This window comes from Sinohyriopsis cumingii, chromosome 15 (assembly GCF_028554795.1).
Source record: "Sinohyriopsis cumingii isolate HCF-2022 chromosome 15, ASM2855479v2, whole genome shotgun sequence".
NCBI classification, from domain to species: Eukaryota; Metazoa; Mollusca; class Bivalvia; order Unionida; family Unionidae; genus Sinohyriopsis; species Sinohyriopsis cumingii.
The window spans coordinates 136,803,338-136,826,415 of NC_142975.1; the positions used below are offsets into that span (position 1 = coordinate 136,803,338).

At 34.7% G+C, this 23,078-nt stretch overlaps 1 protein-coding gene across 1 annotated transcript in view; it reads right to left on the reverse strand.

Annotated features, from left to right (window-relative positions):
* The window catches only part of LOC149782866 (mitochondrial calcium uniporter regulator 1-like), a 51,632-nt gene that overhangs the window by 14,323 nt on the left and 14,231 nt on the right, over positions 1-23,078 (reverse strand). The window contains exons 2-5 of the mRNA XM_089934400.1: positions 19,952-20,065; positions 11,789-11,892; positions 5,405-5,506; positions 442-555 (exon numbers count right to left, since the gene is read on the reverse strand). Of these exons, the coding sequence (XP_089790526.1) occupies positions 442-555; positions 5,405-5,506; positions 11,789-11,892; positions 19,952-20,065 (434 nt within the window). The remainder of the gene's footprint in view (positions 1-441; positions 556-5,404; positions 5,507-11,788; positions 11,893-19,951; positions 20,066-23,078) is intronic.

A 23,078-nucleotide genomic window follows, 5' to 3' on the forward strand; every position in this document is an offset into this window, starting at 1 on the left:
CCTCAATCCATGTTATTTAAGTCCTCAATCCATGTTATTTAACTCCTCAATCCATGTTATTTAAGTCCTCAATCCATGTTATTTAAGTCCTCAATCCATGTTATTTAAGTCCTCAATCCTTCTGATATTGAACCCCTCAATGCATGTTATTTAAGTGCCAACTGAACGTATGTCATGTCCTACAATTCTCTGATGGTTTGCACTGCTAAAGTAAAATATACACTGACTTCAAAACCTTTTGTGGGGTACCAATTTTTGAATTTAAAGAGACAATGTACAATGAGTGAAAACAATAAGACACTGTCTCCATTTTACTAAGTGAAATACCATCAAAAATATCATTTTGTTTTAAATCACAAAAACATAAATGCACAAAACTAAATGAATTCACAGCATATTAACAAAGCATTGTGTGAACAAAGAGACACAAATTATTTCTACCGCTTCTGTAGCTCTGCTCCTTTCTAGATTTATATCTAAGGTAACCTGTCCCTTTAGTTTCTTGATCTCATCATCCAGATGTTGCTTTAACTGACGGATCTCAATTGATTGTTTCTGAAAGAAAATGATAACCGTGAAAACGTTTTTTCTTTGAGCATAATAATGATGGAAATGGATCTTGGAAACATTGACAGTAAGGCAATGTACACAGGAATCAATACCCTGGATTTATTGGCAGTGAGGAAATGTACAAAGGAATCAACACCCTGGATTTATTGGCAGTAAGGCAATATACACAGGAATCAACACCCTGGATTTACTGGCAGTAAGGCAATGTACACAGGAATCAACACTCTGGATTTATTGGCAGTGAGGAAATGTACAAATGAATCAATACCTTGGATTTGTTGGCAGTAAGGCAATGTACACAGGAATCAATACCCTGGATTTATTGGCAGTAAAGCAATGTACACAGGAATCAATACCCTGGATTTATTGGCAGTAAGGCAATGTACACAGGAATCAATACCCTGGATTTATTGGCAGTAAGGCAATGTACACAGGAATCAATACCATGGACTTATTGGCAGTAAGGCAATGTACACAGGAATCAATACCTTGGATTTATTGGCAGTAAGGCAATGTACACAAAAATCAACACCCTGGATATATTGGCAGTAAGGCAATGTACACAGGAATCGATACCTGGATTTATTGGCAGTAAGGCAATGTACACATGAATCAACACCCTGGATTTATTGGCAGTAAGGCAATGTACACAGGAATCAATACAATGGCTTCATTGGCAGTAAGGCAATGTACACAGGAATCAATACCATGGATTTATTGGCAGTGAGGAAATGTACAAAGGAATCAACACCCTGGATTTATTGGCAGTAAGGCAATGTACACAGGAATCAATACCCTGGATTTATTGGCAGCAAAGCAATGTACACAGGAATCAACACTCTGGATTTATTGCCATTAAGGTGATGTACAAAGGAATCAATACTCTAGATTTATTGGCAGTAAGGCAATGTACACAGGAATCAACACCCTGGATTTAATGGCAGTGAGGAAATGTACACAGGAATCAATACCCTTGATTTATTGGCAGTAAAGAAATGTACACAGGAATCAACACCCTGATAGCAGTGAGGAAATGTATACAGGAATCAACCCCCTGGATTTATTGGCAATGAAGAAATGTACACATAAATCAATATCCCAGATTTATTGGCATTGAGGCAATGTACACAGGAATCAATACCACGGATTTATTGGCAGTGAGGCAATGTTCACATGAATCAATACCCCAGACTTATTGGCAGTGAGGCAATGTACACAGGAATCAATACCCTTGATTTATTGGCAGCGAGGCAATGTACAAAGGAATCAATATCCCAGATTTATTGGCGGTGAGATAATATAGACAGGAATCAATACCCTGGATTTAACTGAAGTGAGGCAATGTACACAGGAATCAATATCCCAGATTTATTGGCAGTGAGGCAATGTACACAGGAATCAATATCCCTGATTTATTGGCAGTGAGGCAATGTACAAAGGAATCAATATTCCAGATTTACTAGCAGTGAGGCAATGTACACAGGAATAAACGCCCTGGATTTATTGTCAGTGAGGCAATGCACACATGAGTAAATACCCAATCCTGCAGTGAAGAAATTTAGTTTACTCAGAAAATCAGTTGAAATTTTTTTTGCAGATTTTCAAGAAAAATTATTTTTTTGGGGGAAAATTAATTTTAATTAAGTAAATCTTAGTTCTGTTATTACTTTGCCATCTCATTTTCTGGCAAAAATTCCTAGCCCAAGGTGAAATTCCCTCCTCCAATTAGCTGCTATAAGCCTAGAATAAAAATTAGCCACATTCTAATGCCTTATCCAATTCCATCATTGGGAATATCGTCCATTTTTGACCAAGCCAATACTAAAAGAACATCAAAGTGGGAAGGTTCATATCTTTAGATAAAAACACACAAAATGTTCTGCTTTGACATGAATGACCAAGAGACCGGTCTCCGGAGCTCAAAGCACCTGATAAGTTCTGAGACTAAATGGTAAAGACCATAAAGAGTTTAGAAGTATTAGTGATGGCTGTTCCTTAGCCTCTAACGATTTAAACTGAAAAATCTCTTTTTCTTAAATCAGTGATAAGAAAATCCACAATAGTTGGAACAGTTCTTCATGAATAAACTTGTTTAATAGGCAACAATGTTCTTGCACTGTTTGAAGCAAAAATTTCAGGGTTTTTCAGGGTTTTTTTTCCCCTGGATGAAACTGATTTTTTTCAAGGTTCACTTATGACACTGAACAGAATTTTAAAAATTTTACATTTGTAAAAAGAAGATTTTTAAAAAAATCCACTTATGTCTGGTTCATGGCATAAAATCTACTTTCAATATAATTTGACAACAAACTGTGTATTTAATGCAGTCATCATTGTCACGGACACCCAGAGCAAGGGATTCTACACTGAAAATTGCCCCAAGCTGTTAGTTGTTGTTGTTGTTGTTGTGGGGTTTAACGCCATTTTGCAGCACATAATAGGCTATACATGGTGGCCAGTATTAATGGTGGAGGAAGAACCAGAGAAAACCCCGGAAAGAACCACCGACCCATGAGAAGCTACTGGCAAGCTTTCTCACATACCCACACTGGCTGAATCTTAGACTCGAACCGCCGCAGACAGAGGTGAGATGGCAGTGATCCGTAACGAAGAGCGCTTTAGACCACTCGGCCACTCGGGACCCCCCCCCCAAGCTGTTAGTACATTTATAAGTATTTAGCATGGTCTGATAGTAAAACTTCACATCAAAGGAAAGTTTGGGGTGTCAAAGGATACTATTGATGAAAATTATTAACACCTTGTTCACAGTGTGAACTACCAAATAAAAGGTTAATCACAATACATTTTTGTCAACTTACCAAATGGGGAACTCAGGAAGATGGGCTTTATTAATTTTGTTTTTATTACAAACACCGAGATTGCACATCACAGATGTGTTGGCACATTGTGATGATAGACAAATCTTCATACCATCTCCAGTCCAACATACCTATCTGACCTCACCCATGTGTACACACCAGCAAGATACTTATGCTCCTCTTCTGAAAATCATATACTTCCTAATATTGAAATAGCAGCTCTCTTCTAAGTCCCACTTCATCTGCCAACAATGCAGTGAAAGGGCATTTGTCAATGCATGTACACTTAGTGCATGGCAAACTGGTGGGGTGGGGTGGGTGTCCTATCAAGCCTTTTATGCCCACATTTTTCAGTGTCTTGTGAGATTCTAAACGGGACCCTGGCAAGCCAAGTGGTCTAAAGCAATCTCCTTAACTGATCACTACCACCTCTTTTTGTGTGGGTTTGAATTTCAGGCTTGGCCAATGTTGGTATGTGAGGAAGCTTGCCAGTAGGTAGGTTGGTGGTTCTTCCCAGGGTTTTCCTTGTTTCTTCCTCCACCTCCACTATACTGGCTGCCACATATAGCCTCTCACAACAACCACAACCAAAAATCTTTCTAATAAGCTGAAAGAAAATAACCCAAACAAACAAATGATGAATAAAATTGCAAAGTGTAATTAATACCTACCCGGTACTAACAAGTAAAATAAATTTATGGAAGCACTGCTTAACTAGTATGTGAAGAAGATTCAGCATAATTCAAGAGAATGACACTTGAGTGCACTGATAAAACAAAAATAAATGTGAGGACTGCAGAAAAAGGAGACATGATGGTGACATTTTTATTTATAACAGTTGTCAGACATCAATATTGCCTAAATGCTGGAGTTATTCCTTTCCCAAAAACATGTTGAAATTTGGATGGATCAAGATTTATGGGTTGCTTTCATGGCCAGGCGAAGATGGACAAAACTGATTAGAATTAAGTGTTTGCACAGAAGTATGCAGAATAGCATGTCCAATTGATAATTTGAAGAAAAAAGGAAACAATTTTAAAAAAAAAAATAATATGTAAAACTGAACATGACTAGAATATGGGTAGAGAACGCCATAACTTTTGGGCTTTGTTTATCTTGTCTTCTATAGGAAAACTGAATTCCAAAATGCATTTTTTAAAATCCTGATTTGTCCCAAAATATAATACTTCATCAGGTTGATCTGTCAGAAACTTGAGTGACTCTTTACTTTCAGTGTTTGAGTTGAAGGAGAGGTGGGGGGTGTTAAGTTTTGTGATTAATAATAATAAAATACAAAACAATGGTTTCAGATATTTAACTTCTGACATATTAAGCATGTATTTACATGTTTACATCAACGTAAATCACTAATCAAAATTCCATCTCATGAACAGAGTTGAAATTTTGTATGACAGCATAGTTCTCAACAACTATATTTACAATATTGTTATATTTTTAATTCATTTATCTCAAATGCAGCATAAACAAAAGTCTGTTATTATTAATAAAGATAAAACTGTATACTAAATACAAAAACATGTTCTGAAGCAAATGTAATTTTAATTGAATACGTTCTCAAACCTCTTTAAAATTCATGATTTACTAAAATAAAACAAGTAGGTTATTACAATAATACTTGAGATACAAATATAAATATTGTCTCCAGCAGTATAATTTTATGCAATATGGTATTTTTTTGACTTTTATAGAATAATAAAAATAATTTTTAATAAACATTTCACTGAAACTGAAACACATTTCTTTGCCAAATACTGAATGTTTGTCAGTATTTAACAGGTCATCATATAACATGACATGGTTTGGTAGGTGACGCAATCTGTTATCTCACGTCAGGTCAATTCAAAATTGTCAAATTATGAAAATGTATGTGATGTTGAAAAGTTTCAATAAAGTCAAAGAGTCTTAAATTCTGTACTATTATACATATACCCACAGACAGAAATATAGAGAAAAAGAAAGAGCAGACCGAAGGAAAAGTGAACATAGTCCCTTACCTCTGTGTCATTTCTAATCATAGTGAACTCACTCTTCTCCAATATCACCATGTCCTTCTTTACAGAGCCGATGTGGGACATTAGCTGTTGTACCATTATTTCCTGTGGATATTCAAAATCAGAATTGATTAAGTTTATAACAGCAGTAGAAAATCAAGTTAAAAACTGTAAACAACATGCCTTTGAAGGTTAAGGTTCCTTATTCTCAAACCACTTTGAGCCAAGAAATCAGCCCAAGCTCAATGTCTCAAAGTGCTGATGGGTGCTGTAACTTTAATAGGAACTGAGGTGGAGTCAGAGAACTTTATCAGGAATTAAGGTGGAGTCACAGGACTTTAATAGGAACAGAGGTAGTATCATATGACTTTGATAAGATTTAGAGGTGGAGTCATAGAACTTATAGGGATCAAGGTGGTGTCATAGAACTTTAATGCAAATAGTGGTAGAGCCATAGAACTTTAATGCAAATAGTGGTAGAGCCATAGAACTTTTATGCGAATAGAGGTGGAGTAATAGAACTTTAAAACGAATAGAGGTGGAGTCATAGAACTTTAACACGAATAGAGGTGGAGTCATAGAACTTTAACATGAACAGAGATGGAGTCCTAGTACATTATGGCTTTTCTTAATTTGGTTCCCTTTCCTGTAAAATCAAGATTCCAGTGATGCAGATATTCTCCATGTATGGTGCATTTCCTGTTTTTGAAATTCCTCTTGAGTTTCACGCCCAGAATGTTTCAACAATTGTGAGCCACAGGTTTGCTTGAAGTTGTCATGTTAGAAGAAAATGGATAATCCGGAGAAAACTAATGACTTTGATTTGATGACTTTTCAACCCTGTCGTGTGCTGAAAATGGGTGAAATGTAGAAGTGCCAATAATGCATGGTGTCTCAGATTGTTTTGTTGGCTGTAGACCTTTTACCTTTTGATCTGTCTCTACCCGGCATATGGACTTAACTATTCTTGATTGTATTTTTTTTCTCATGATTATTTCTGAAACAAAAGCAGGAGTCACTTGAAGGAACTGATTCTCTAGTGGCTTAAAAAAGTTTTGAGGAATTCAACATGGTTCATAAAACTTTAGAGTGACAAAATTCAAGGACTTATCAAGGACTTTATCCAATTTTTTTAAAGGACCCTGAGGCCCAGCACACTTTAGGTATATTTAGCACTGGCCATTTGAATGATTAGTGAGAATGTTGTAATTTCCTGACAAGGGGCTTTCTAATATTTATGCAATAGGCTTGAAACTTTATAATTAAGAATAAAAATAAAGATCATAGGAGAATAACAACACTTTATTTCTACAAAAAAAAACCAAATGAATTTAGACCTTTATATGAAGAACAAAAAATACCCCTATAGATTACATAGCAAATAAGGTACACTAGGTTCAATAGTTCTTTAAATTCTTAACTCCAACTACACTACAAGTACAACTAATGGAGATCAGAGTCTGCTTGTATGACAGTCACAAATCATCATATGAAGAACAAAATACAATGGAAGGATAAAAAGTAGACAAAGTAGAATAGCCACAATTTTTTTCTTTAAATTCTACACTCAAATATATAATTTGTACACATGACCACACTACAACCAATGACTTTTTAAGTACTAAGTTCTTTAACATGGTCAGCAATTTCCTTTTTGATAGTTTCCATTTCCGACTGCTTGTGCAGGTTCTCTTTCTTTAATAAACTGGCTTGTGTAACAAAGGAGATTTTTCTGGTAGCTTGTGCCTTTGTCTGATGTTTTATCAAGATGCTGGAATGCTGTCCTCAATCCTTTGCTTCTATTTCTTCAACTCCTCCAAAGCTTTCAAGGTCTGTTTTCTTTTGGCTGTCTGTGTAGCTGATTTGGTCTTCAAATGCTCATCCTCAAGGTTCTGTATGTATCTTTGCCTAACCAACTTGCAGGACATCAGAAGTTCCTTTGAAATTTGTACACTGCCAGGCACAACACTTTCAAACAAAAATCAACAGGAAGGAAATTTAGATTGTGATTCAGAGTCGATAGCCGTGTTACTTGGTAAAGAAAAATTTGTAGAATGTTTCAATATGGAGGCATAATACACCATTATTTCACTTTCAAGTATATGGAAAATTAATTACCAGGTCTTGTATTATTGTTTTTGACACCAACCGGGGTTGAACACACACTTCCCAGGCATTTTGCTCCAAGTGAAATGGGTAAGCTCTCACAGAAAAATACCCAGATAAATCTTCCGCATTCTCAATGCAACGTACACGTGTTTATCCTTTGCCAGGTGTGAATGCAGCCTTCTGAATATTCTGTAGTGGTCAGAGTTTATAGAGATTGCCAAAGCCCACCTTCTCTCTCCGACACACTTCACGAAAACACATTGGCTGACCTCGTATATAGCGATTTGCATAATTTATGTGCACCTGAAGTTGTCCATGGCAGACAAAATTGATTTCTGGAATAACTTTGATGCAAGATATGATGCATTCATGTGGCATCTGCAAAAATATGTCATGTGTTGCTGCGTCTAATTTTTTATATCTGCAACTGTGTGATCGCTCATCAAAATTTTACAGGTACATTTATACGTAGATGTAAGTATATTGTGTAGAAAGCAGCCTTTCTGTTAATAGGCATATGGCCATAATTTATGCCCTAAGTTTGGTTGCAACACTAAAAACATCAAGAGACTTCCAGCAGACTTCCAAAGTTTAGATCATATGCTGAAAATCAGATGCATAATAAATTGTGACCATTTTTGTGTAAATTTTTCATTATCTTTTGTTTCGAGAGTTTGAACAGCTGATTCACCATGATTTAAAGTACAAAGATGTACCTCTGCCGCAGAAAGTAAACTGATGAAGAATGATCGTTAGAAAAGATTCACGCACTTTTTAATGCTCTCTGTAATCAGGTCTGTGCACAATTATAAATGTCTGATTGGTCACATGCTGTAAAGCACACAATAGCAAATTTGTAAACCACCCAATAGCAAACAGTTTTATTTTGATTACATGACGTAATGGTATGAAAAGAAACTTTCATACATTTGTTTGTCGATTAATTTTATATTTTTCAAAGACTGAGGCTTATTATTTTCAAGTACTTTTCAAGGATGAATTGAATTTCAAGTAGTTTGCAAAGTACCGTGCGAACCCTGTTCAAGATAAGACCCATTTTTCCTTTTAAATGCTGCGTGTTAAAGCCACATCTGGTATTCTTCAGCAATAACATGATTTTCACATTAACTGCTCTTGATGTTGGATTGGAAACATTACCATTTACATGAACAAGACATCATAAGAAATCTTCTGGTGGAAATCACATGATGATAAGATTTTCAATTCAGGAGAAGTAACAATAACAAGATTTTCAAGATGGCCATGGGATAGCCATACTAGTCATCACATTCACATAGGTGTCAACTTGTATGGTTTACCTGTAATTTGTACTGTTTTCTTCTTTTTTGTCAATGTACAGCCGTACAACCGTTTTGTGCACATCCGGGACTCTTGGCATAATTTTGTTTTAGCATGAGAATTCAGTGAGACTATGGCGGCCCGAAACAACCAATCAAATCATACTCAAAACCGTGCTTTTGCTTTCATAATGAAACGAGTTTCATTCATGGTTCAACTCCAGTGTGTGAAGATCTTGTCATTTATTGCTTTGAGATTAGACGCTCACTCAGATTTCTAATATCGACTAACTACCTGTGTAGTAAGTATGTTTTCTTATTTTATTATTTATATTACTATCAAATGCATAAAGTTTGCATCAATTTTCATACTTGACATAGTGTGGCAATCATGTTGGTGTAACCATAATTCATCCGACTTTTCTGTGTGGAGATAAAGTCGATTGATTAAAATTTTTAACAATATACTAATTAAAAATAAATACTCTACTGATTTTAGCACCAGCATTTTATTGTGCTGTTATAGTTTTGAGTTAAGTTTGTCAGATAAGTAATGCAAACAGGAAGATGCATTGCCATAATGAGGGACGTAGTACAGATGCTGAGTGACTCGAAGATGTGTAACACTGCCAATTTATATCAAGTCTGTGACCAAAACTGGCACACCATATAGCAAATTCATAACTTTCAAGCACCAGATATGCAATTTTACTAGAAAAGATCAACAGCTTACGTGGTATAAACTTCCGGAGTGCTACTTTGTAAAAAAAAAATTATTTCTATATTTCAATTTTTGGATAGCTCCTGGCGTAATATCTTGGGGTTTATGGAGACAAATATAAATTCGTAACATATTTGTAATCTGGAGATCTTCCTTTATCACATGTCAAATCTACATTTTTTAATTTTGTTTTTATTTCTCTCATCTAGTTCGAATATTCCATCCATCAAATGGCTAAGCCTAACTAAAAAAAACGCAAGCTTGAAGACACTGACCGAGGTCGTGGCATGTTTCAGGCTGATTATATTAAAGTCTTTGCTGGCATTGTAGATGTATCCAAGTTAGGATCTTCACATGCTTTTTTTACCAAAATATGCAGTAAAGACATTAAAGTGGTAATGTCAAGCATAAATGATCTGGAGGAACACTTCAGGACAAAACTGCATGAAAGAAATTTTGAAATGAAGAAGAAAGCATCCATCAAAAGCTTCTTTGCTTAGCCAAAGCAGGAAGATGATAGTGCTTTAAGTAAAAAGAATGAAATAAAGTTTCAGAAATGTAAATAATTATGTAAATATGTGTCATAATAATTTGTGTATAGCATTTGTTGTTTTAAAACTGTTGATCTTATATAATGTATTGAATACATTTTTTCATGTAAGGATTATTTGGTCTTTGTAAGGTTTTTATTGGTCTGGTGTACAGGTTTTCATCTCAAAAGGTTGACACCTATGCATTCATATCCATTTCATTTAAGAAAACTATCTTTCTGTGAAGACCATTTTGATATAAGCATCTGTTTATGAAGAGAAGCAACATGATTTTCAAATTGGCTTCTGTGCCGGCCCCAGTGGAAGTCCAAGTGCACTAATTTCATTTAGGATCAACTAGACCTTGGGATGAATGTGCATGTAAACTTGCATGGCAATCCTTTTTCATAAGAGGAGGAGTGATGACAAGCTTATGCTTACATATGGACACATTATGGATGACATATATTATGCCATCCCAATAAGTTCTTCTGGTCAATGGCCAGTATAGCTAAAACATTAAAAACATGGTAAATAAAGAATTGAAATAACAAAAAGTACAGCAAGATCACAAGTCTAAAATGAATAACATATTTTTTAATATCTTTAACTGTTGAGAGTTGTGATCCAGAAATGAAAGTGTGAATGATGGATGGATGGATGAATGGATGAAGAAAAATATTACAAGTATTGAAACTGAAAATTGTGAATAGTTTTTACTATTCACAATCTATCACTTTCTGTATTTTTATATCAGGACCACCAGTCTAATATGTCAATAGGAAAAGGCATGTCAGGACTACCAGTCTAATATGTCAACAGCAAAAGGCATGTCAGGACAGCTAGTCTAATATGTCAGTAGCAAAAGACATGTCAGGACTACCAGTCTAATATGTCAATAGTAAAAGGCATGTCAGGACTACCAGTCTAAAATGTCAATAGCAAAAGTTATGTCAGGACTACCAGTCTTATATGTCAATAGTAAAAGGCATGTCAGGACTACCAGTCTAAAATGTCAATAGCAAAAGGTATGTCAGGACTACCAGTCACATATGTCAATAGTAAAAGGCATCTACCAGTCTAAAATGTCAATAGCAAAAGGCATTTCAGGACCACCAGCATAAAATGTCAACAGCAAAAGGCATGTCAGGACTACCAGTCTAATATGTCATTGTCAATAGTAAAAGGCATGTCAGGACTACCAGTCTAAAATGTCAATAGCAAAAAGGCATGTCAGGATTACCAGTCTAATATGTGAATAACAAAATGCATATCTGGATAACCAATCTAATATGTTAATCAAGTTTCCTACCAATATCCGGAAGTTTTACAGCTTTACCCTGGAAACAAAAGTGTGGATTATGGATGGATGTATGGCCAAAAGAAGGGACAAAAGAAATAATGAAACTGAAAAATAGTGACTAGCAAAATACGCATCTGGAACATTATATTTACCAAGTCTGAACAAGATACCTTGAACAGAATGAAAGTTGTGCTCAGGAAACAAAAATGTGTAAGAAGTAAAGAATTTACCATAACTGGGATACAAACTGATAAACTTTTGTAAAATTAATTATTAGTCATTTCTAAATATGATATAGTGCAGAATACACTTTCACAAGTTACGTTTTTCTTTTCCAAAGTAACATTTTTATTCCCATGATAAAAGTACTGTGATTTACAATAAATATAAACCAAATCCTCTTTCAACACAACTGTTCACTGATACCTGTTGTGGTTTGGTCACAAGTGTTTTTGTCTGATACTCTATGGTGGTGTTGATCACATCTACAAAGGCTCGAGTCACAACTTCTGCCTGCTCCCTTGGAAAACCTAAACATAAATTACTGGTAACAGCCAAGTCAACTATCAAAAAAGGAGCGTGCTTTCTCCTTTAATTATTTTCTGAACATACAAAAGAATGTGCATATCAATAAAAAATAAAATAGGCATGCAGATAAAGAGGGTTATATAGTACCAACTTTACTCGCTTATACGTCAAACTGCAAAATACACAGAGCCAAATCTGACCTCACATAAAGCATCAGCAGATCTGGGTCTGTGCAGTTTGTTAGGAGTAATCAGTAGAAGAAACACACAGACTCTGATCTGCGGGCACATTAAGTGAAGGCCGATCTGGGTCTGTGCAGTTTGTAAGGAGTTATCAGTAGACCAAACACACAGACCCTGATCTTCTGGTACATTAGGTGAAGGCAGATCAATGTTGTTTGCAGCAGGACTTGACTTGTAAGCTAGTATAGACAGAACAAATTTTCTTGTGACAAGCTTTTTTTATTTAACTGATCTAGGCTACTGTATTTTAATGTGTGATTCATTACTGAACTGACCTAGGCTACTGTATTTTAATGTATAATATATTACTGAATGGACCTAGGCTACTGTAATTTAATGTATAAAATATTATTGAATGGACCAAGGAATTTTAATGTATGATTCATTATTGAACTGACCTAGGCTGCTGTATTTTAATGTATAATCTATTATTGAATGGACCAAGGCATTTTAATGTACTGTTAAACTGACCTAGGCTAATGTATTTTAAATTATGATTCATTACTGAACTGACCTAGGCTACTGCATTTTAATGTATGATTCATTACTGAACTGACCTAGGCTACTGCATTTTAATGCATGATTCATTATAAAACTGACCTAGGCTACTGTATTTTAAAGTACAATCCATTAATGAACTGACCTAGGTTACTGTATTTTAATGTATAATCTATTATTGAATGGACCAGGGCATTTTATGTATGATTCATTAATGAAATGACCAAGGCTTCTGTATTTCATTATTGAACTGACCAAGGCTTCTGTATTTTAAAGTACAATCCATTACTGAACTGACCTAGGCTACTGTATTTTAATGTATAATCTATTATTGAATGGACCAAGGCATTTTAATGTATGATTCATTATTGAACTGACCTAGGCTACTGTATTTTAAAGTATAATCCATTATTGGACTGACCAAGGCTATATTTTAAAGTATAATCCATTATTGAACTGACCAAGGCTACTGTATTTTAAAGTATAATCTATTATTGAATGGACCAAGGCTACTATATTTTAATGTATGATTTATTATTGAACTGACCTAGGCTACTGTATTTTAAAGTATAATCCATTATTGAACTGACCTAGGCTACTGTATTTTAATGTACAATCCATTCCTGAACTGACCTTGGCTACTATATTTTAAAGCATGATTCATTATTGAACTGACCAAGGCTACTGTATTTTAAAGTATAATCCATTACGGAACTGACCTAGGCTACTGTATTTTAATGTATGATTCATTATTGAACTGACCTAGGCTACTGTATTTTAATGTATCATTCATTACTGAACTGACCTAGGCTACTGCATTTTAATGCATGATTCATTATAGGACTGACCTAGGCTACTGTATTTTAAAGTATAATCTATTATTGAATGGACCTAGGCTACTGTATTTTAATGTATAATTCATTATTGAACTGACCTAGGCTACTCTATTTTAATGTATGCTTCATTATTGAACTGACCTAGGCTACTATATTTTAATGTATGATTCATTACTGAACTGACCTAGGCTACTGTATTTTAAAGTATAATCCATTATTGAACTGACCTAGGTTACTGTATTTTAATGTATGATTCATTAATGAACTGATCAAGGCTACTGTATATTATGGTATAATTCATTATTGAATGGACAGAGGCTACTGTATTTTAAAGTATAATCCATTATTGGACTGACCTAGGCTACTGTATTTTAATGTATGATTCATTATTGAACTGACCTAGGCTACTGTATTTTAAAGTATAATCCATTACTGAACTGACCTAGCCTACTGTATTTTAATGTATGATTCATTATTGAACTGACCTAGGCTACTGTATTTTAATGTATGCTTCATTATTGAACTGACCTAGGCTACTGTATTTTAAAGTATAATCCATTATTGAACTGACCTAGGCTACTGTATTTTAATGTATGCTTCATTATTGAACTGACCTAGGCTACTATATTTTAATGTATGATTCATTATTGAACTGACCTAGGCTACTGTATTTTAAAGTATAATCCATTACTGAACTGATCTAGGCTACTGTATTTTAATGTATGATTCATTATTGAACTGACCTAGGCTACTGTATTTTAATGTATGCTTCATTATTGAACTGACCTAGGCTACTGTATTTTAAAGTATAATCCATTACTGAACTGACCTAGGCTACTGTATTTTAATGTATGCTTCATTATTGAACTGACCTAGGCTACTATATTTTAATGTATGATTCATTATTGAACTGACCTTGGCTACTGTATTTTAAGTTATGATTCATTACTGAACTGACCTAGGCTACTGCATTTTAATGCATGATTCATTATAAAACTGACCTAGGCTACTGTATTTTAAAGTACAATCCATTAATGAACTGACCTAGGTTACTGTATTTTAATGTATAATCTATTATTGAATGGACCAGGGCATTTTATGTATGATTCATTAATGAACTGACCAAGGCTTCTGTATTTCATTATTGAACTGACCAAGGCTTCTGTACTTTAAAGTACAATCCATTAATGAACTGACCTAGGCTACTGTATTTTAATGTATAATCTATTATTGAATAGACCAAGGCATTTTAATGTATGATTCATTATTGAACTGACCTAGGCTACTGTATTTTAAAGTATAATCCATTATTGGACTGACCAAGGCTATATTTTAAAGTATAATCCATTATTGAACTGACCAAGGCTACTGTATTTTAAAGTATAATCTATTATTGAACGGACCAAGGCTACTATATTTTAATGTATGATTTATTATTGAACTGACCTAGGCTACTGTATTTTAAAGTATAATCCATTACTGAACTGACCTAGGCTACTGTATTTTAATGTACAATCCATTCCTGAACCGACCTTGGCTACTATATTTTAAAGCATAATTCATTATTGAACTGACCAAGGCTACTGTATTTTAAAGTATAATCCATTACGGAACTGACCTAGGCTACTGTATTTTAATGTATGATTCATTATTGAACTGACCTAGGCTACTGTATTTTAATGTATGCTTCATTATTGAACTGACCTAGGCTACTGTATTTTAAAGTATAATCCATTATTGAACTGACCTAGGCTACTGTATTTTAAAGTATAATCCATTACTGAACTGATCTAGGCTACTGTATTTTAATGTATGCTTCATTATTGAACTGACCTAGGCTACTGTATTTTAAAGTATAATCCATTATTGAACTGACCTAGGCTACTGTATTTTAATGTATGCTTCATTATTGAACTGACCTAGGCTACTGTATTTTAATGTATGCTTCATTATTGAACTGACCTAGGCTACTGTATTTTAAAGTATAATCCATTACTGAACTGACCTAGGTTACTGTATTTTAATGTATGCTTCATTATTGAACTGACCTATTCTACTGTATTTTAAAGTATAATCCATTACTGAACTGATCTAGGCTACTGTATTTTAATGTATGATTCATTATTGAACTGACCTAGGCTACTGTATTTTAAAGTATAATCCATTATTGAACTGACCTGGGCTACTGTATTTTAATGTATGATTCATTATTGAACTGACCTAGGCTACTGTATTTTAAAGTATAATCCATTACTGAACTGACCTAGCCTTCTGTATTTTAATGTATGATTCATTATTGAACTGACCTAGGCTACTGTATTTTAAAGTATAATCCATTATTGAACTGACCTAGGCTACTGTATTTTAATGTATGCTTCATTATTGAACTGACCTAGGCTACTATATTTTAATGTATGATTCATTATTGAACTGACCTAGGCTACTGTATTTTAAAGTATAATCCATTATTGAACTGACCTAGGTTACTGTATTTTAATGTATGCTTCATTATTGAACTGACCTATTCTACTGTATTTTAAAGTATAATCCATTACTGAACTGACCTAGGCTACTGTATTTTAAAGTATAATCCATTATTGAACTGACCTAGGCTACTGTATTTTAATGTATGCTTCATTATTGAACTGACCTATTCTACTGTATTTTAATGTATGCTTCATTATTGAACTGACCTATTCTACTGTATTTTAAAGTATAATCCATTATTGAACTGACCTAGGTTACTGAATTTTAATGTATGATTCCTTAACGAACTGATCAAGGCTACTGTATATTATGGTATAATTCATTATTGAATGGACAGAGGCTACTGTATTTTAAAGTATAGTCCATTACTGAACTGACCTAGGCTACTGTATTTTAATGCAAGATCCATTACAGAGTAGAACTTACCAATGCAAATTGGACTAGCAATCTGGCACATGGATTAGGTGATTATGGCTTGCATTCCAAACTACTTTTGATGCTCTTCAACAAGATACATATAATACAGTAAAACCTGTCTTGAAAGACCACCTCTTATGCCAAAGGACAATGTTCTCTCAAGACAGTTGGTTTCTAATAACTGGTAATAACATTATATAATTAATAATTCTGTGCATGGAGAACCCAGTCTCACAGGATATGTGGTCTTTGATAGCAGCAGTCTCTCAAGACAGGGGATGAAGAGGTTACGGGTGGTCAGTTACCTAGTTATCAAATTTTGCAACCAGTTACTGCCAATACTTGAATAATCAGCAGTGTTTTGGATAATCATTACAGACCTAATTATGATACATGTACCAAATTTCAATGAAATTTGTCAAAGAAAACTTAAATTCTGGTTCACAACAAAATGTAGAAGACAAATCTTGACTTTAAAAGTGGATTCTAAAAGGGTTTCTTCATGGGCTGAGGGAAGCCAATGTATAAAATCTTTACCAATGCTTTGTGCAGTAGTTTGCCAGTAGCTTCCCATGGGTATGTGGTTCTTTCCAGGATTTTCACGGGTTTTTCTGCCACCAGATTTACTGGCCACAATGTATAGCCTATCACGTGCTGATAAACCAACAACAAAAATAACAAAAATGAAGTGCACTGCTTCAGGAATTTCTAATTAAGAGGAGGATAAGTGCAAAACCTTCAGCAACGCGGGAACTTGCATTGATTCTTGAAGAATGCTGCACTTTTTTAAACAAAGAGTAATTTTTATAATAAAAAGAGGGAATTCAGCTGAAATTTTTTAAAATTTCATTAGTATTTTTTCTACAAACAGAAAAAGCACCTTCATAAATTATCCTACATTAAATAAACAGAAAAATAAGTGCAATAAATAGAAAGTGACAGTTTGGAGGCAGTGTTTAGAGTTTTTAGGACTGGCAGAGGGGTGGGGCTTGAAAAGAACTGAAGAATTACAGGAGGATGCAGAGTGGAGTGCCCTCTATTTCTGTCTGGAGCACTGGAATGCAATAGCCAATCATATTTTAGTGATAACAACCTTGACCTTGGAGATACTGACTCCCAAATTAATAATGTCCTTCCAAAAGTTATGGGAAACAAATGTGCACAATATGTAACTTAAGTTATTATCTAGAAACTCAACACATAAATAAACCTAGTTTAAAAAACAGTGACCTTGATCTTGGAGGTAATGAATACAAATCAACAGGGCTATTTTTTGAGCTATAAGTAACATGTTCTAAGCTGCAAGGAAATCTGTTCCCAAGAATTTAAGTTATCATCCAGAAAATAAATTGGATGGCTGCCTATCCACATGGACAGGAAACTACAGTACCCACAGCTTCTTGGCAGTAAAGAATTTCCAGAAATTCAAGACAAAACCATTTCTTCCTTTTTAACTGTGTGCAACAATGCCATTTGCAACCATGGCAGCATTTTAGTACACAAGATCAGCACTATTACATTTTGGACCACAGAGGTATTTTAGATAGCAATAATATATTTTATAGTGAAAACCCCAATTCTGACATAATTTTATGTTGAGCAGGAGAAGCAATAACAAGATTTTCATGATGGCTGCTATGGTGGCCATATTGGATGTCATATCAGCACTGTTTTTATTTTGGGAAAACTAGACATTATAAGAAGTCTTCTAGTGAAAACTCCATGTAGATATGACTTTACATTCATCAGGAGTAGCAGTAACAAAGTTTTCAAGATGGCTGCCATATTGGCTATAATGTATATCAAATAACACCATTTCATATAGGTTCAACTAGACATCTAAAAAAGTATTTTAATCAAAACCCCATGTTGACTTATATGACTATCCATTCAAGAGAAGTTGCAGTAATGATTTTCAAGATGGCCACTGTGTTGGCCATCTAGGATGTCTGAGGACACCATTTTAATATAGACCAATTAGACATCATAGAAAGTGTTCTTGTAAAAACCCACTGTCCATATGACTTTTCATTCAGGAGGGTAATGATAGCACTGTTTTCAAGATAACTACCAATAAGCTATACTGGACATCTGATAGGCATCATTTTCATCATTGACCATCTAGACATTGTAAGTTTTTGTGTGAAAACCCCATGTTATCATGACCATCCATTTAGAAGGAGTAGCAATAATACAATTTTCAAAATTGGTTGCTGTGACAATGCATTGAAAGAAAAGATGGATGCCCAAGATTGGCTGCTGTGGCAATACATTGAAAGAAAAGATGGATGCCCAAGATTGGCTGCTGTGGCAATACATTGAAAGAAAAGATGTGGCAGCCATAATGGATGTCCAAGATTGGCTGCTGTGGCAATGCATTGAAAGAAAAGATTTGGCAGCCATAACGTATGACCAAGATTGGCCGCTGTGGCAATGCATTGAAAGAAAAGATGTGGCAGCTATAATAGATGCCCAAGATTGGCTGCTGTGGAAATGCATTGAAAGAAAAGATGTGGCAGCTATAATAGATGCCCAAGATTGGCTGCTGTGGAAATGCATTGAAAGAAAAGATGTGGCAGCCATAATGGATGCTGAAGATTGGCTGCCATGGCAATGCATTGAAAGAAAAGATGTGGCAGCCAACTGATGCCCAATAACAAACTTGTGCTAATGGATGGATATACAATGGAGGCTGGACAACAGGTCATTTCATGAGCTCTTTTGGTTTAATACCAGCATAAAAACAACCCCCAACCCCCAAAAATTGATTGTCCAAATGTAATGGCCAGTGCGGATTCATTAGTTCTGGTTAAAAGTATTTGGTTCCGTAATTACTAAGATGCTTATTATTCAATACATTGTCTATTAAGTATCTATTATACACAAACTAGATGGCACAATCCAAATGAAATGGCTATCTAGCAATCTACAATAATCACAGTCAACTTTAAATGTCTAGCTTTTGTGATCAGAGAAAAGGATAATGTTTTATAAGTTCTGTAGAGACCCTATAAGGTATAACACCAAGCTGAATAATACCACTAACAACTATCAATGGTACAAAATATATCAAAAGTAAAACAAAGTTTCTCTACCAAAGGCTTATATGTCATTTTTTTTATATACAACAGAATGAAAAAAATCTTAATCCAAACAATCACCCATTTCATTTCTGTGTATGAGATCAGAAACAAATTTTTTATTTTTTGGGGCTTTAATTGCGAATTAACCTTTGATGATCTGGCCTTCCATGTAGGAGAAACTATGTACTCTCGAGCTAGAGATCATGGAAAATCAAATCAAGAAAACTGAAGCTCCAGTCTAAGGAGACAAATGAAGTTTTGCTACAAGCCATTTTAAGAACAGCACTACACCATGCCCATGTTGGCTGGTACCATACCCTTTTTGTCATTCACAATAACATAATTTTTCATAAAGATACTGTACAAATGGGCATGGTGAACGTTAGTAATACAAATAAAAAGCAAGTCCTTTCCCTTGCTTCTTTTGTCCTTGACTGAATGTCTTGTTCTACACAAGTCTTTAAATGTTGATTGGAAATGTTATTATTGTGTAATTACCTGCCTTCTCCAGTTTTGTCACCAAGGCCAGTGTGTCAACATACATAATATTGGATTTGGTGGCAGACAAGTTTACATCTCGAGACTCTCCCTGATTTGAAAGAGCTGAACTACCTGGAATAATAATAATAATAAATAACAAGCTATATAATGAATTTCACATGTAATCATATGCATACTATCACGAGTCTATGGTCTTAAAATGAGTAATAGAAAAGAGCAAATAGCAACAAGCTTTGTAAAATTCAACAAAAAATGTATTTCCTGAGAACACAAAATGAAAATGTGAACATAAACATGGTATTCTGAATTAAATGCCAAATAATACTAGAATATAACACAAGTCCTGATGAATAAAGTTCTAAATGAACATTAGTGGAATTCTACAGTGCAAGTCACATAACTCATGTATACAGTCTAAGTCACTTTTTGCAGCTACAGTTGTCATTTTTGAGAATTTGATAACACATACCTTTAAATGGCATTTATTCGCTGTATTTCATACCTTATACATCCCAATTCCATTCAAAATTATTGTATAAATTCCTCGAAAAAATGATTAACAGCAAATTCAATTTTATAAAATGTACTTGGACATTTTTAGACATAGTCAAGCAAGCAGGGTGATCTTGCTCAGATCGGTTTCATCATGCGCTATGATGTAAAAGGGAATGTGATTGTGGTAGGGAAAAAGTTGTACTACAAACATTGAGATTAATAACAAGCTAATGTCAAGGAACAAATCAACACCACTTCCAACTACTTTCTCTCCAGTCGACCTTCCGGACATGTTTGAAAACTTTTTCCGTGACAAAGTACAAACCATTAGAGATAAGCTTGACACTACAATTTCAATTGACTCGTCGTCACCATACAGTTGGGATACAGAATTTGAACGGCAACCATTAGCAGCATTTGAACCTGTCTCTATGGATTTCATACGTACAATCCTGATGAAGAGTACACCAAAGTTGTGTGAACTTGATCAAATTCCAACATCACTGCTGCTTGAGTGCTTAGATCTAGTATTGCCTTCACTAACTGATGTTATTAATACCTCTCTCTCATCAGGGGAATTCCCATCATTTTTTCAAAACTGCCATTGTAAGGCCTCTCTTGAAGAACCAACACTAGACCATAACAATTTAAAGAACTACTGCCCAGTTTTTAATCTCCCATTCATATATAAAATCTTAGAAAAGGTTGTTCTATCCCAGCTTGTATCTCATCTAAATTCAAACAGTCTTTTTAGCAATGTACAATCTGCATATTGCCCTTGCCACAGTACTGAAACTACTCTTCTAAAAGTAGTTAATGACATTCTCTCTGCGTTGAATAGCGGAAATATTACAGTCCTCACCCTCCTTGATTTGTCTGCAGCATTTGACACAATAGACCATGATATATTACTTCACTATCTCCAGCATGTATTTGGCATTCATGATACAGCCTTACTGTGGTTCAAGTCCTATTTGGTCAACAGGACACAAATTGTATCTGCAAATGGAATACACTCCAGCCCAGTTGATCTATGTTGTGGTGTTCCACAGGGGTCTGTTCTTGGACCTGTTCTCTTCATTCTGTACACTCAGTCGCTCTCAAGTGGTATAGATCATCATCCAGTGTCTCACTAATTGTACGCTGATGACACCCAAATATACAAATCTAGCCACCCAACTGAAGTTGATGCTACCATCTAAGGTGTAGAGAGGTGCATTACTGATGTGAAATCATGGATGATATGTAAGAAGCTGCAGATGAATGATGATAAAACTGAGGCCATTCGGATCACAATACAAAAACTTTCTCATTCACATCCTTTACCTCAAACAATAAATATCAGCAACACCAACATTAAATTCAAACAATCAGTACAAAACCTAGGTGTTACTATGGACAGTACTCTCACATTGCACCAACATGTCATGAACATATGAAAGGCTGCATATCTTGAGCTGAGATGCATCAGCTCAATTCGCAAATATCTTTCAATTGATGCCACTAAAACACTTGTGTGTTCATTAGTACTTTCAAGACTGGACTATTGTAACTCAATTCTGTCTGGTTCATCTCAATATCTACTCCAGAAACTTCAAAAAGTTCAAAACACAGCTGCTTGGATCATACTTAGAGTACCACGATCACAGCACTCTTCCCCACTGCTCTGTACCCTACACTGCCTATCCATTTGATCCAGAATCAAACACAAAATTTGTTCTCTGTGCTACGTTTCACTGTCGGACTCTAGTACAACATACCTATCCTGATCTCACCCAGGTGTACACACCAGCAAGATACTTAACGCTCCTCTTCTGACAATCGTATACTCATTATTCCCACTATGAAAACAAAGTCATATGGACAGCGTTCTTTTGCATACCAGGGCCCAACAACATGGAATGAATTGCCCACTGAACTTAGACACAAAGACACAGTGATCACATTCAAGAGGGCTCTCAAAATTCACTTATTTCGACTGCAAGAACAAACTTAGGACCTAATAATGTTTCCTACCTGAAATATTCTCAGAATTTTTTAAAACTTTTTTTTATTTTTTGATTTTTTATTTTTTTCTTCTTCTAATTTCATGGTGTTTGTTTTTGTAATAATATTATTATATGTTTTTATCTTATAGGTGTTGTCTAATGTTGTAAAGCACTTAGAGCTTCTAAAGATTAGGTGCTATACAAAGTCCTCATTATTATTATTATTATAAACAGAAACTTGACAATGTCATCATTTATAAACATAGTCTGGGAAAACACACCCAGGAAAATATCTGCACACAAGTTCTGACCAAGATAATGATCATAATATTTAACCTTCACTCACAGAGAAATGTAAACTATTTATTAGTTGTTTACAGAATTTAAAAAAAATATCAATCATTCTAGTCAGGTAAACATTTGGACAAGATCAGCTACAAAATACAATTTTGCATAACTCATAGCACATAATAACAAATAAAAACCTAACAGTGTCAGGTAAATATACATAATAATACCATGTACATCTCAATTTAAGCATCAGTAAATGGCAAACACACAGCCTAAAGTAATCTTTTGGCATATTTTCACTTTCATAAAATGATCAAAATTTACAATTGTTCTTAAAATAAATTTTTGAC